This window comes from Danio aesculapii, chromosome 5 (assembly GCF_903798145.1).
Source record: "Danio aesculapii chromosome 5, fDanAes4.1, whole genome shotgun sequence".
NCBI lineage: Eukaryota > Metazoa > Chordata > Actinopteri > Cypriniformes > Danionidae > Danio > Danio aesculapii.
This window is the reverse complement of record NC_079439.1, coordinates 51421841-51438553: the sequence shown is the minus strand read 5'-3', so window position 1 is coordinate 51438553 and position 16713 is coordinate 51421841. Positions and strand designations below refer to the sequence as shown.

Below are 16713 nucleotides of genomic sequence, written 5' to 3'. Positions count from 1 at the left end.
ATAGCCCCTGCGTTTAGCTGTTCTTATTTTCTCTTTGTTTTGAGCTGTTATTTTTATTTTCTTCATTGTTAAAGATAATTATTCTGTCTATTTGTTGTATGTATAAATTGTATACACTGTTTCTGGGCTAAATAATAATAATAATAAAAACTTTTCACTTGTAGCAATGGTGGTCTTGATTATTTAGATTTTTCTATTTTAAATAATACTTTCAAGAGTTATTGGTTGAAGTATTATCTGAAAAAACAATCTTCAGTGTAGAACAATGTGGTAAAATTTGCTTGGTGGTCCCCCATTTTTGCTAATGTGTGATTATAAAATTGCCCATTAAACTATCAGCTTTCCATAGGCAAGCACTTTTGGGATGGAAATTAATTTTACAAGCACAATTTCAGCCCGCATCATTATATCTAGAAAAATTGCAATATTCTATATAAACACAATTATATTAATGAAAACATGGTTTGATAAAGGGATTGAACAATGAAGGATACTTGATGACATATCGTCACCTTGGAATTATAAGGTTCCATCTGCGTTCTGAATGATTTTGAGAAATTGAGCTTTAAAGTTTTTGCATTCTATAGCAAACAGTATTTGTGTAACATTTGGTTTTTTTTTTTAAATAAAAAGTCTTAAAATGTAAACAACTGTTAATAAAAAAAAAATCCCATAATATAAATAAGTTGTAATTTAATAAGAATATGTAACTCATTTTTGACAAAAAATGTCAGACAGAACCTTATAATTCTAAGGTGACGATATGGTGAATTTATTTCATACTTTGATTTTCCTGTAACCCCAAAGCAATATTCCTCGGTAATTGGAACTATCTCTCCTAGTATTGTTTTTTTACATAGGGGTCTTTCATACTCTAAGAACGCATCTTTTCTTCACCGTGCTGATACTTTCTGTGGCAAAATTTGTTTTTCATTTAGCAAAAAGAATATTAAGAATAACATACGTCTACTATTCCAAAAAGAACTGGTTAGTAAACCAAATGTTATTTTCTATTGGTCTAAGTTTACTCAAAATATTAATTGGAGGAAAGTTTGTTACCTAATAAATATCTAATTACAAAAAAAAAAACAAAGAAATCTCATTCAAGATACTACACAAATTTTACCCTGTTAAGAATTTTTAAAATAGATTTATTGAATACCTGAATGTCAATTGTTCATTCTGTTCATTATACCCAGAAACAGTACCTCATATTTTCTGGCATTGTTCATATACAAAACGATTATGGGGGAAGGTATCTAAATTTATAAATGATAAACTGTTGTCAATTTTTCTTTTACTGGATGAATCAGTTATTTTTGTTTTTTTGAACTATGATAAGAAGTTCATAGATAAGGAAAATGAAGCTAATTTTGTTAATCTTTTGATTATAATTACCAAGTTTCATATCCATAGATGTAAATTTAGCAATCAGAAACCTCTTTTTTTAGTGGTACTAAAAGAACTAAATATTTATATAAATACCATTAAGGAGAGTACAAACAAAAAAGCTGTTAAAACCATGTATTTGTTTGACACTTTTAAGTTTTTGTGAGGTTTTTTTTTATTAGTTATTTTATTTTGTTTTACAGGTTGAGTTTTTGTACCTCTATATAATTTTATTCTGCTTTTATAATTTTTTGCATCCCTCTGGCATTCTTTTGTATGTCTTGTTCTTGCATTAATAAAAAAAAAAAAAGAAAAAAAAAAGAAAAAAAACTTTTCACTTGTAGCACCACGTTGTTTCTAAGCCTAGCTCTATTACCTATTGGAATATTTTTGTAAGAATTTCTTAATGAGAAAGTATTTGGTCATTACCTCACATTTTTTGTTACAAATAAGATAAAAGAGTTATCTTTTAAGCTAATTCATAAATCCTATACGGTTAAACATTTTCTCAGTAAATTTAAAAAGGATGTTGAAATAAATTGCTCTTTGCATTTGGAAACTGTACCCCACATCTTTTGGCACTGTGGTTATGTTAAAAAGCTTTGGTATGACGCCTCTGTCTTTTTTTTTAAAAAAGGTACTCTTTAATTTTAATTTGGATTTTGAAAACGTAATTTTTGCATATTTTAAACATGATAATCTGAACAATGAAGTTTTTGTTACTAATCTATTTATTTTGTTGTTAAGTTTCATATTCATAAAGTGTTCAATTTACAACAGAAAGCTGTCTTTAACTTTGTTTTATAAAGAACTGAAAAAATACTTTTGTACTATTCAATTTAGTGCTAATAGAAAGTCCATTAAAACTGTCCATTTGTGCTCTATTTTCAAAAAATTTGATTAATGTAAAGGTCCTGCTTCTTTTTAACTATGAGCATTTATACTCTTTCTTTTTTTGTGTGTGTGTGTGCTGTTATTATTATTTACCTTCTATCAGCCTGGCATTATTTTGCTTGTTCTATTATCTGTTGTTTAAAGAAAATAATAATTATTAAAAAAAAACCATTTCACTTTCAGAGCATTTTGGTGTGACTGGAATTGTTTAATCACATGATTATATCCTGAAATGTAAGAAAGATACTTAAGAAAATTGTATCATCTTTGTCTGCATTTCAGTTGAGTATAGAAAACAACATAATGCCCAGTTCACTTTAATAGAGCTTTCACAGTTGATGTCAGAATTATTAGCCCTCTTTTTGAAATTTTTTTTATTTTTTAAATATTTCCCAAATTATGTTTAACAGAGCAAGGAAATTTTCACAATATGTCTGATAATATTTTTTCTTCTAGAGAAAGTCTTATTTGTTTTATTTCAGCTAAATACAAGCAGTTTTTTATTTTTTTTAAAACAATTTTAAGGTCAAAATTATTAGCCTCTTTGGGCAATTTTTTTTCGATAGTCTACAGAACAAACCATTGCTATACAATGACTTGCCTAATTACCTAGTTACCCTAATTAACCTAGTTAAGCCTTTACATGTCCCTTTAAAGAGCCCATATTATGGGTTTTTGAAAATGCCCTTCCATGTAGTGTGTAACACAGCTCTAAGTGAAGTGAAATATCCAGCTAAGGCTTAAATCTGTAAGTGTACAGTGTTTAAAACTATTGATTCATCTATAAAAGAGTCGACTCATAGTGCTTCAAACGAGTCGTCTTGATAACGAGTCATTATGTGTTTCGCGATGACGCAGCTACGAAACACAAGCCTCGCCAGTAGTTACGCGCGCAAACCAGGGAGATTTGAAACCTGCGGCCCCGCCCACTAACACAGAAAAAACACTAGACACACAGACGCCGCTGGTCCAATGAAGTCACGCTGTGCTCAGATGGATAATATTGACAGTCTCTACCCAAAGATGAAACTGTAAAGAGTCAGTGGTTGAGGTTTATTCACTAGTGTAAGTAAGTGCGATTAAAATTGTTGCCTCGTTTACTCTAGCTTGCAAATTATGTATTTATTGTGTTTTGTTACTTGTTAACCTGGTACAGTACACGCGGTTACTCTTTATATTCTCTTATCACATGTAAGCCACGTTAAAAAACGCGACGCGTGCCGCTTTGTTTACGGATTTAACGTTAAAGGCTTTTGTGAGCTCGCGTTCCACTGCCGTTTGTCGTTGCTATGGCGATCGTAAGCTAGGAGACAGGAGACTCGCGTCGCTTTCCCTAGTTCTGAGGAGCGTTGTGTGTGTGTGTGTGTGTGAGAGAGAGAGAGAGAGAGAGAGAGAGAGAGAGAGAGAGAGACTCGTGTCGCTTTCCCTAGTTTTTCTGAGGAGCGTTGTGTGTGTGTGTGTGTGTGTGTGTGTGAGAGAGAGAGAGAGAGAGAGAGAGAGACTCGCGTCGCTTCCCCCAGTTCTTCTGAGGAGGGTTATGTGTGTGTGTGTGTGTGTGAAAAAAGCCTTACACTATGAAGCGCGTGTGCACTGTGACTACTTTTATATAGTTGATTACCAGCTGGGCATTTCACTCTGTCTCGTGCTGAAGCCTGTCACTGTCGACCAATCGCAGCAGGCTGTCATCGGTCCAATCAGCGCAGATTAGCTTCGCGCTGAGGAGGGGGTTGGGAACAAATGAATCGCTGAACGATTCATATGGGAGTCGTTGGGATAATTAGGTAAAAATAAATGCAGATTATAAGACCATAAAAGTGTTTTATGACCTTGCATGCATATTAGACTGTTGTTGGAGACCCTTACAACCTAAATATGACCCTATTTCATGTATAATATGGGCTCTTTAAGCTGTATAGAAGTGTCTTGACAAATATCTAGTCAAATATTATTTACTGTCATCATGGCAAAGATAAAATAAATGAGTTATTAGAAATGAGTTATTAAAACTATTATGTTTAGAAATGTGTTGAAAAAATCTCTCTGTTGAACAGAAATTGGGGAAAAAATAAACAGGGGGGCTAATAATTCTGACTTCAACTGTATAGTAAAGATCTTTCTTGAAGATCCAGTTCTGACTTCCAGTTCATATCAAATTAATTTAAAAAATCAAGTGTAACACACCAAGGTTTGATTTCTGATCATAACACGGTTTCTTCAATGTTACATAGAAATTCAGCAATAAAATACAACTTATTGAAACTTAAATAGTACATATTTGAATTACATTCTCTCAAAGCTTAACAAAGGCTGTAGTTCCTTCGTCAGCTGAGTAAGTTCAACCTTCCAATGGAGCTGCTGAAACAGTTCACTTCCATAAATTGAATTCATCCTTTGCATGTCATTAACTGTCTGGTTTAGCTCAGCTACCAAATCAGACCTCCGAAGACTATGTCAAATAGTTCGGACTGCTGAGCGAATAACTGGTACAACTCTGCCTGCTCTCCAAGAACTGTACATATCCAGAACGAGCAGAAGGGCTGCCAAAATTACTCTGGACTCCTCACACCCAGCACACTGCGTTTCTGAACTTTTACAATCTGGTCAACGCTACAGAGCACTGAGCACCAGATCAGCCCGACACAGAAACAGTTTCTTCCCTCAGGCAACATCTCATGAACACTTGATATGGCTTGTATGGCAAGCCATTTTGACTTGTCAATTCTCAGGATATTTATTCATTCATTTTAACTTCAACTTATCCAGCATATGTTTTACGCAGTGGATGCCCTTCCAGCTGCAACCCATCACTGGGAAACACATATACTCTCTTTCACACACATACACTATGGACAATTTAGCTTACCCAATTCACTTATATCACATGTTATTGAACTGTGGGGGAAACCGGAGCACCCGGAGGAAACCCACGTGAACACGGGGAGAACATGCAAACTCCACACAGAAACGCCAACTGACCCAGCCGAGGCTCGAACCAGCGACCTTCTTGCTGTGAGGCGACATCACTACCCACTCCGCCACCACGCTGCTTCCATGTTTATTTAACATATTTAAAATATAAAGGATGTTTACAGATATTTTTCTCATCTCTCTAACTCTCTGGTTAGTTGATTTGGAAAATATAAACTGATATGAAGAGTTGAGATGCAACTATCCTCTGCGGTGGTTATAAATATACAAACTTTGTGCACACAATAATAGGCCTATATAAACTTGAGCATACTGACAACAGAAAAAAGAGCAACAATCTAATAACAACCATACATTTTTTACAGTAATTTATTAATTTGTTTAAATTAATATTAACCTCAATGTAATGTAATGTAATGTGTGTATTTATATAGCGCATTTATTGTGTATGGCCATACACCCAAAGGGCTTCACAATCATGAGGTGGGTCTCTCCACACCATCACCAGTGTGCAGCATCCACTTGGATCCACTCAACTATATGAGATTGGAGGGCACAATGTATTCAGTCTATTCTTTGTTCAATTTTGGAGACCGTCACTTGGAGATCATCTTCAATGTTCAGTTGTGGCTTGCATTATTAATGTATTTGATTGCCATAAAGTTGTCAGAAAGTTTAACCTGGTGCTATAAAATCAAACTGCTGTAGTTGACGCTATTGCTGTGTTGTTGATCTAATGTAAACACATGGATCCTATGAAAAAAGGCTGATGGTTTTTTTATTTGTATGTAGGTTGTTTTTTATGTAACTATTAACTACTATGTTTTATCTTCTGTGGGTTATGGATAACATACAGTAATTCTAACAGTTGAATAAAATTTATTGGACTTTTGGAAATCACCAAGCAACCCCCTGTCATTGTCCCGCGACGCCCACTTTGGGAACCACTGGTCAAGTCCAAGTCATAGCCTCCACTATGTTAAGGGCAAGTTCAGGTTGCAAAATTAGCATATTGCAGCTTTATATTATCACCAGTACTGACCAGTGGCCACAACTGGAGAAAAAAAAATCAACTAGACTTGCGCACTCGACAAGCAGTCACTTCCGTATTATACACCTGCGACAGGTAGTGGGCAGTCACTAAAACTGGATACACCTGCGCCACTGGTATTTTACAACAGCAGCATCAGCGAAACTAGGCAAACCATTCGTATTTTAATTTGCTAAAAGAAATAAAGCAGTTTTATTTCTCGGTGACATGAGCGAGGAAGACAGACTTTGTGAACTGGCAACGGTGTCCTTGCATGTAAGTGACCTGGAGACTGACCCTGGACTGGACAACTCCCAGAAACACGAAGATCAAATAAATATATGTGAAGGTGGAAGGCTGTACAACGGCACTGTACACGGAGGATCATCGACAAAACCTGCTCCAGAATTTGTGGACACAACTGTAGGCAGCAGCGCTGACTCATCTGATTTAGGAAAAGCGAAACTGTGTACAGAACATGAATGCGAACTAGAGTTGTACTGTAGTACAGAAGGAAAACTGACTTGCTCGCAATGTGTGTCCGTTGGATTTTGTCAGGGTCACGCAGTGACAGAACTGGTTACCCGGGCAACTATAGTAAGGGTGAGTCACGATCACAGTCTATGAAAACGACACACATTTACTTTAGTAAAATAATAGTATAAATAAACAGTATAAATATAGTATAAATAGTTCTTACTTTATAAGAAAGTTATTCTGTTTGAAAAGAAAGTTTGCAAGAAAGTTTCAATAGGCTTGTTTGCTTGTTCACATGGAGAAGGCGTGGTCAGTTTCATTACGTCGGGACAATTATTAATACAATCAAATCACATTTATAACAGGGTCATTAATGAAAATAAATTTTCATTAATTTATCTCTATAAAGTGCTTTTGATGTCCCACAAAACTAAATCAGTCTTATGAACATAATGCGAAATAATGAAATTCTGATGTTTTAATATGATTCATGCAGGTAGAACTATAAGTGTTTTGAAATATGCTTTTGCCAATCTTTCATTGAATGATGTGATTTAGCCATGTGCCACACACTGCTCAGCCATCAGTGAGTGTACTTTTACACGCACTGAAGTTGGCTGAGCAGTGTGTGGCACATGGCAAAATCACATCATTCAATGAAAGAATATGGCAAAAATTGACAAAAACATATAAGAAGAGTTTAGATGCAAAAACCTATAAATGCCATCTAAAATGTTCCTCTAAATTTTTATCAGGCTCCTGTGTGTATGTTCTGTAATATCACTTTTATGGCAAAGAATAAGTCCTCTTTCTGTTCTTTAAAGTGAAATACTTTAACATAAACAAAGGAGGCTAAGAAAAATGATAATTTCGATGTAAATTTCAGACGACACCTAGAGGTTTTTGCATCTGGACTCTTCATATTTCAAAACACTTACGATTATACCTGAATGAAAGGTTTAACCAATCATATTAAAACATCAAATTATATCAATTTAAAAAAAAAATATTCTTATTGTCTTTAACAAGATATTTGTCAAAAAAGTCATTTTAATAACTTTATTTTGTTTTCATAACATTATTAATCATTTTGCATATGTCCTTGAAATTGCTGTCCACCCTGTCATGATGTGGTAAATGCCCTTTAAGAAATCCTCTGATGTACTCATTGGCATCCCCATGCCCATTTTGCCTTTCTTCAGAGGAGGTTAACACATCTGATGTGCACACATTAAAACAGTATTATTAGGGTGTTTAACTTTAGTTGCTTCCAGCATTCCTTTCACTCCTCCAATACCATGTACAATGTAAAGATTTACATTCATTAGCGAATTTAGTTTAATTTGAAGGACAATAATTGTTTATCTTCCCTTTAATTTGCATATTGATAAAACCTAATTGATAACAGAAGAGGCAGCATGGTGACTCAGTGGTTTGTAGTAGTTAGTAAAAACAGAAGTTGAATTCTTGAAAACTTTTATAACCCTTTTATATTAAACCTTTAATATTTCTTCTTGTACATGTTGTTTTTCAAATGTTCCTCCATATTTAGTTCACTAAATAAAGCCTTTGTCCACCTTGTCATGCCAAAGTCCACCCTGTCATCTTGTTTTTTATGAAAATAAAAAAATTATTTATAACCTCAGCAAAACATCTTGTGTGATTCCTTAATTAACCAATAAAGGCCAGTTAATATTGTTTAAAAGTTGGACAAAATATATCAGATCTTGGGTTTTATTTTGAAAAGAACGTGCACTGATTGACTATTTTATTGGGAAATAAATTGTTGTCCATTATTTCATTATTATAAATAGACTTTTTCCATAATCTATAAAGTTGGGTTGGTAAAGGGACACATCACCTTTCTGAAAATATACATTTTATAATAACACTGCAATGAAAATATACTTATACTACTTTGAATTTGTCCATGACAGGGTTGACACAATTTGAGGTTTGTTTACTGTTTTTCTGCTTGCAGAGTATTTGTAAAATGTGCAGGAGCTTGACCAACATTAATTTCTTCCAGCCTAAGATCTAATTAATAAAACTATGTGGTTAAATAAAAAATCTCAAACTTTCTTTTGAAAATTTTGATGTCTCAAAAGCACTTTATAGTGATAATGACCCAAAAACAACAGTAGCTGACCACTGTGCTATACAGAATGTTTGCTAAGAAAAATAAAACATAAAATAGATTGACTACAGTGCATGCAAAAAAGACCAAGCGGGTAGAAAACCACTGATTAATAATAATTGTGTATATTTTATGCATAATTAATAGCCATAGCAAAGAGGTATGTTTTTAACTTTGTTTAAAATTCTAATTCTGAACAAACTAATTATAGGCTATGTCCCAAAGCTATATAAGAGCTGGCTCACTGGGGAAAATTATAATATAATATAATGCAATATAATAATAATAATAATAACAAAAACAAACACAATTTTAGGAAATAGCTATGTTATATTTATACTAATTTATTATTTTGTTCTTTGCATTTTGTATTTCGAGTAATGTTTCATGTGGCTACAAGGCACAACAGCATATACAAATACTTGTGAAGCCCAGCAATGTAGATCTGGAAAGTGTTACCTGTTTAATGAAACAAGAAAGAAACACGTATCTTATCCACATCTTCATTTATGTCACCTGAATAGTCTTTTACAGTATGTCAACTTCACTTTTCTCTTTGTTTTTAACAGAATCAGTTGGTGGATGTCTGTGAGGAAATGCAGCTGCAAGCTGTACGGATCGAACGCTTCATTGACCGTACACTGACAGCAAGAGAGAAAGCTGTACAAGTACATAAAGGATTTATTTACTGTTTTCAAACATGCAGAAAAAAATAGACAGAGCAATGCATTGATCATTATTTTGTGTAATTTTGTACACTACCATTTGTGTCATGGTAACAGTATGTTGTGTTTGACATTACTGGACTGGAATATTATTACTGCAATGTATTATTATTATATTACATCAGTGTTTTAACATTTCATTCAATGTATCCAGATGAATTGTACTTATATGTGCATGTACTTGATAGACAGATGCAAACAGGGCAAGAGAACGAGTGTTGGCTCAGGTGAGCGTGGTGCGCGAGGCTCTGGAGGAGGAGGAGCAGCGTCTCCTGGAGGCCATACAGAGAGAGGAAGAGCATGTGGAGCAGTGCCTCCTCACTCAGAGAGCACACTGGACTCAAACCTTGGAGAAACTCACCCAAACACGCACCAGCCTGGTGCACACACTCACACACTCAACAGATACAACGCTTGTGGTGAGTGAATGAAGACGCTATGTACAATGAGCTGCAGTTGATGTAATATTTTGAATGTGTTTTTGTCATATTCCAGCTACTGCAATTTTTTTAACATTCAAAGTTTATTAAGCTAGTATGAGACAAACAGTTTTGAAGTCATTGAATTATTTATATTTTTCTCTATTCAACTGTAGCTCACAAACCTTTAGAAGATAATAAGCACACTTTATTGTCATTCTTTAAATTCTTCAGCAGCTGGCAAAGATGCACTAATCAATATTTGAAAAGAACTTTTGACTGTTTTAGGAGCGAGTCGCAAAACACATTTGCAGCCAATCAGCAGTAAAAGGTATGTCTGCTTGTGATGGCGGAGATATTAGTCACTGTCCAGTAGGTGCGTTCGACTTGATCAGCGAGATTAGCCCAGCGCAGTCATTAATATTTGAGTCATTCAACAACTAAATATTATCTAAAAATAGGTTATGCGGCTGAATAGACTAAAGGGGCTGTATTAAAAAGTTCCTAAATGAACTTAGTTTCAAAACTAAGAAACAAATGAATTAACAACAAAAGTGATTGCAGTAAAATAATTGTGATCTCTTAATAAACATGACTTTCAAGATGTAGATGGCATGAGAAATTAAAAAGGTTTTGTTTTGAAAGTCTGTATATGAGAATTAGAGGCACTGAAGTCGCCGAATAAACCTAATCACATTCTCAAATGGTGTGTTGCAAACAAGATACAGTTGAAGTCAGAATTATTAGCCCCCCTGTTTATTTTTTACTAGGTTAATTAAGTTAACTAGGCAGGTTAGGGTAATTAGGCAAGTTATTGTATAACAATGGTTTGATCTTTAGACTATCGAAAAAAATATATAGCTCGAAGTGGCTAATAATTTTGACCTTAAAATGGTTTTTAAAAAATTAAAAGTTCAGTTTCAATACTTAAGACCGCAAGAACGGAAGACGCATGAAACTTTCCGGATGTGTTCTTGACATCGAGGATGCATGGATGCAGACTTGAGCATCGAACTCACTCTAGAAGTCCCAGAAGTCATTGTGACTGGAGGTGGAAAGTGCAGCATTTCGTGTAGACTTACTATTAAAGTTCAGAGATATAACTTATTTGTCTTATGAGTTTCCCTAAATGAAACGGTGAATATAAACATTACCAAGAAAATCTTAATAAAGGAATAAGGGTGTTTATTTGCTGAAATTTGTATTAAAAATCAGTTTTATTTGTTTTGTGCAACATATATTTGTAAGGTCTTTATGCATAGTATATATATATTGAAATAGGGGAAAACAATAAATCGTTGTATGAATGCTGTAATGTTTAAATAATTTTCCATTAAAAATGCGTGAAGGTCATGTGACCACCAGGAAAAATGGAACATCTAATTTCTCACAGGACGCATTCTCTGTTCTCGTGGTGTCTCAAGTTTATTCTTCTGAGGTGACCTGTCATGATCGGTCTTCAGAAGTCCGCAAGTCCGTTCTTGGAATTGAGAAACAGCCCATGTAAACAGCGGACTTGAACTAGTGACATTCTCGCTGTGAGGCAACAGTGCTAACCACTGGGCCGATCTAGAAAAGGGAAGATGGGAAGGGGTGGAAAGGGGGATTCTTCGAGACCAAGTCAGAATCTTTGATTATTTATAGTGAGTTAGGATTCATCTGATTGGTGCATCATGTGTTAGCTAATGCGGGACCAGCCGTGGTCAATCATAAGCACATGATCCTCTCGAAATTAGTTTATGAATAAACCACACATGGCAAAACTGGCTTAGTGGAATTTTAATTATTATAAATAGACAAAAAATGTCATCTTCACTATGTATTATTTTTCTATTAATTCATCTTTTGTATACTAATGTACATTATATACTACGAATACCACACTTAAAGACATCGATCAGATGTTGACATTTGTCACAATTCTTTCCTCAGACACCTTCTGTTGGGCTTCACACAAAGGAAGATAACTTAGCCATGTAACAATATATCGAAATGTACAATTAAAGTCAGAATTATTAGCCCCCTTTGAATGTTTTTTTCTTATTAAAATATTTCTCAAATGATGTTTAACAGAGCATGGGATTTTTTACAGTATGTCTGATAATATTTTTTCTTCTGGAGAAAGTCTTATTTGTTTTATTTCGGCTAGAATAAAAGCAGTTTAGAATTTTTTAAGAACCATTTTAGGGTTAAAATTATTAGCCCCTTTAAGCAAATTTTTTTCGATAGTCTACACTACAGAACAAACCATCATTATACAATAACTTGCCTAATTACCCTAACCTGCCTAGTTAACTTAATTAACCTAGTTAAGCCTTTAATGTCACTTTAAGCTGTATAGAAGTGTCTTGACAAATATCTAGTCAAATATTATTTACTTTCATCATGCCAAAGATAAAATAAATCAGTTATTAGAAATTAGTTATTAAAACTATTATGTTTAGAAATGTGTTGAAAAAAATCTTCTTTCCGTTTAACAGAAATTGGGGAAAAAAATAAACAGAGGGGCTTATAATTCAGGGGGGCTTTTAATTCTGACTTCAAATATCTGCATGTGAGCTGCAGTAGCAGACAATTTCAGACACATTTGAGTGCACACTTACACACTTGTGTATATTTCAAATTGATTAGCCTTTCATTTTGTTCGTGGCTTTTGCCCCATTGACTTTCATTATAACATTATTTTTTCATAAGCAATGACACCATGCCAGATTTGTCATTTTTACTGTTGATCATCACTTGGCACCATTAACCCTTTAGATAGGCCTATGCAAAAAAAGTTTCTGGCTTTTAATATGGGGTACTATAGAGTATAACAGCAGATTATAGTGTGTAAATACACTTACTGTTTACCATGTTCTGAGGTTGTGATGAGGTTCTTATTTTGATTTTCTCTGACATATCAAGGTAAGTCCACAAATGTCTCTTTCACACACACAATACTCCATATAAAAGCCAGAAACTAAGCGTTTTTTGCACTGCAGCTGATGATCAACAATTAAAATGACAAATTGTACCTCTTCGTAACAGGGAAAACCATCAACATTAAAGAATGCATGATTAAATGCTGTCATGTCTTTGCAATCAAAAAATGTCATCATAATGCAAGTCAATGGAGCAAAAACATAGTTCCTTGTGTTTCTATGCTAAATTACATTTGTGTGATATGCCATTGATTGCGTGTTGTTGTTTTTTAGAGCTCTAATGAAGAAATAAATAACAGGTAATGTTGACAGTAATCAGCACGCATAAATACATCAAATGATTTAAGCTTGACATGAGAACTGATACTGTGTACTGTGCTAGGATTGAGGATGCAGAAGGTGTTGGTGAACCCCGAGATAGCGAGCAACTAAGTTTGAACAGAAGCTGCAGTGACAGTAAAGTCTTGATGGGTTTATGGGTCAGTGCATTACTGCTTGGGCCATCTGGTAAGTGCGTTTCCAGTTACACTGAAAAAAATACTGTAATTTGTTACAGCGACTTTTTTTTTGTTTTTCTCAAAGTATAATGAACTAATCAAACTAATATTATAATACACTACAATAAAATATTGTTTCATATAGAGACTAATGTAGAGACACTAAATAGATTTTTTTACTTTAGTACATGTTTTTTTTAAGCTTAGATCAAACTATAATCTTGCTGTGGACCAACTTAAAAAATTACACAAAAAATTATTGTGTTGATGTATTAAAAACTATTTTAATATTAATTAAAATATTTATTCTTAACAAAAAAATACATTGAGTCAATGGTAAAATATTGTTTGTATAATTAATTGAATTATTGTGGTTTAACATAAAATCAATATCTAAATAAAGTTGTACTTTGCACTAAACTGTAATAAATACATGTAATGTTATTGCACTTACTAGCTGCTAATACCTTTAGTATGGAAATAAATGTCAGGCAAGATGTTGATCAAACTCACACTAGAAATAAATAAAAGCTGAAAGCACATAAACAGTAGCTTTTTCATGTGGTCACATGACATGCTGTTTTAAGTAAAAGTAAATATTACTTATTAAATATTAAATATTAAAAACTAATGTTTTTAAGATTAGATAGGGGGCAAATAGAATAACACTTATAATTAGTTATATTTAGAAACCACAAGTTTTCCCTTAATCCAATATAAAATATACCTTGAATGAAAGACACAGCAGTTTCACTTTTTTCAGTGTACAAAATGTTTTAATACTGTCATCATTTTCTCATCCATGACTAGTTACAAACCAGTTTTTTTTCTGATGAAGATAATTTGAAGTATGATGAAAACCTGTGAAGATTAACAACATTTCATAGTAGGAAAAACAGTCAATGACTTCTAGGTTTCCAGCGTTCAACAGAACAAAAAAGTCTTGTAACAATGACAGAATTTTCATTTTTAACTATTCCTTCACGTTCATGATCAAAAGAACATCATGGGTATACAAATGGATGGAAACCACAGACCCACTATTTATGATGACCACCTTCCTAAAATACTAAATATAGCCTAAGTACTTTATATCGTAATACATAGGTCCTCAAAAATGCTCTTGTGAGCCCAATGTTCTGCACAACATGTTAGCCCTCCTGTAAACTTACCAAATGTTTAACAGAGCAAGGAATTTTTCACAGTATTTCCTATAATAGTTTTTTCTACTGGAGAAAGCCCCTTTTGTTTTATGTTGGCTACAAAAAAATTTTTTTTTAAGAAAACAAATAACATTTTATGGTCAATATTATTAGCCCCTTTAAGCATTTTTTTAATTGTCTATAGAACAAACCTTGATTATACAATGATTTGCCTAATTACTCTTGTTAAGCCTTTAAATGCCACTTTAAGCTGAATACTAGTGTTTAGAAAAATACCTAGTAAAATACTATGTGCTGTCATCAAGGCAAAGATAAAAGAAATCAGCTATTAAACGTATTATGTTCAGAAAAAAAAAATTAAATATGAAAGAACTCAAATTTAACAAGATGGCTAATATTTCTGACACACACATACAGTTGAAGTCAGAATTATTAACCCCCTTTGAAATTTTTATTCCTTTTTAAATATTTCCCAAATGATGTTTAACAGAGCAGAGAAGTTTTCACAGTATGTCTGATAATATATTTTCTTCTGGAGAAAGTCTTTGTTTTATTTTGGCTAGAATAAAAGCAGTTTTAAATTTTTTAAAAAACATTTTAGGGTCAAAATTATTAGCCCCTTTAAGCTATTTTCCATAGTCTACAGATCAAACCATCGTTATACAATAACTTGCCTAATTACCCTAACCTGAACCCTAACCTTGCCTAATTACCCTTACCCTAAATGTCACTTTAAGCTGTTTAGAAGTATCTTGAAAAATATCTAGTGAAATATTATGTACTGTTATCATGGCAAAGATAAAATAAATCAGTTATTAGAAATGAGTTATTAAAACTATTTTGTTTAGAAATGTGTTGAAAAAAAAACTTATAGCCATATTTTAGACCCCATAGGGATATTGAAAAATCTTAAGATCACTGTAATAATGTGCGGAATTGACACACCAAACATGTCTACAATTTATTAGTTTCGAACTTTGGATCTCTTCTAAACATATCCTTCTTTTCTTTAGCCCATCGCTCAACTACAATGCAATTTGAAAAGCAAACCATCAGTCCTCTTCTCTCCCTCTCCAATGACCAGCGCACCGTAACTTTCCTTCCCAAACGCCAGCGTCAGTTACCCCCCTATGACCCGGCACGCTTTGACAACTTGCCTAATGCCCTTTGTTCCCCTTCCATGTCTTCTGGTACTCACAGCTGGGTAGTTGACGTAGGCACAAGTGGCGCTTTCAAAGTAGGCATTTGCTATGCCAGCATAGAACGCAAGGGGTCCGGCAATGAAGCTCGACTGGGATACAACACAAATTCATGGGTGCTCTCGCATTATGATGGAGACTTGTCTTTCTGTCACAATGGATGCAGTGTGGCTGTTGCATTGACTAAGAAACTAAAGAGAGTGGGACTGCTGCTGGATTGGCCCAGTCAGACTTTGCTGTTCTATGACCCAGAATCTATGTCTGTGCTGCATGTAGCTAGATATGCTTTTAGAGAACCGCTGCTAGCCGCCTGCGCTGTGGCTGATCAGAGCATCTCTATAGTGCACTGAACACTAGATGAATGTTAATATTAGGATGTTGAAGGAATGGATGAAATGTTATATGCAATGGTTTAAACCAATGAACATTTTTAAAAATGTTCTGCATTATATGTGCCACTGAAGACAGAACATGCAATAAGAGAAAGTGTAAATCATTTATCAAAAAGATAATCTGCCATGTATTTATTTACATACCAGTTTTATTATAAATTTTAATTTAAATGCATACATGTATTGTGTAAGTATTAATTCTCCATCTCTATCCCCCCAAAAAGTCCAGTTTCTTGAGTCATTATCTATATTATCATATGAAACAGTTAGATTTGTCATTGATCAAACTCAAAATTGCTGACACTTTTATATGACTCTTATGCTTATTCTAAAGTTTCTATGCGAGCATGAGATCATGGCTCTGGTGTCTCTGGAATTCACAAGAAACAGAACTGCAATGTAAACATGCAATAAAATTTGAATTGAAATAATGTTACCATTTGCCACATCTCATTTTTAAGGTATATTTAAATACAGTATCTTTTTAGTGGTGGTTATCTGTTGTTTTCAAAAATCTCATATATTAGGTCTAAGAGACG

General features: G+C 33.8%; 1 protein-coding gene across 1 annotated transcript; it reads left to right on the top strand.

The window, feature by feature from the left end:
• The first annotated feature begins 6355 nt into the window (after positions 1–6355).
• bspry (B-box and SPRY domain containing) lies at positions 6356–16605 on the top strand. Its single transcript, XM_056458451.1, has 6 exons — positions 6356–6844; positions 9425–9523; positions 9769–9999; positions 13197–13222; positions 13306–13430; positions 15597–16605. The coding sequence occupies exons 1-6, from the start codon at positions 6470–6472 to the stop codon at positions 16130–16132; spliced, it is 1392 nt and encodes a 463-aa protein (XP_056314426.1). The 5' UTR covers positions 6356–6469; the 3' UTR covers positions 16133–16605.
• The last annotated feature ends 108 nt before the right edge of the window (positions 16606–16713 follow it).

Bases quoted from the DNA above. Each gene is read 5' to 3' on its own strand.
- bspry (XM_056458451.1), top strand. From the start codon at position 6,470: ATGAGCGAGGAAGACAGACTTTGTGAACTGGCAACGGTGTCCTTGCAT. The intron at 6,845-9,424 runs GTGAGTCACGAT...TGTTTTTAACAG, and splicing joins CCCGGGCAACTATAGTAAGG to AATCAGTTGGTGGATGTCTG. The intron at 10,000-13,196 runs GTGAGTGAATGA...GTTGTTTTTTAG, and splicing joins CAACAGATACAACGCTTGTG to AGCTCTAATGAAGAAATAAA.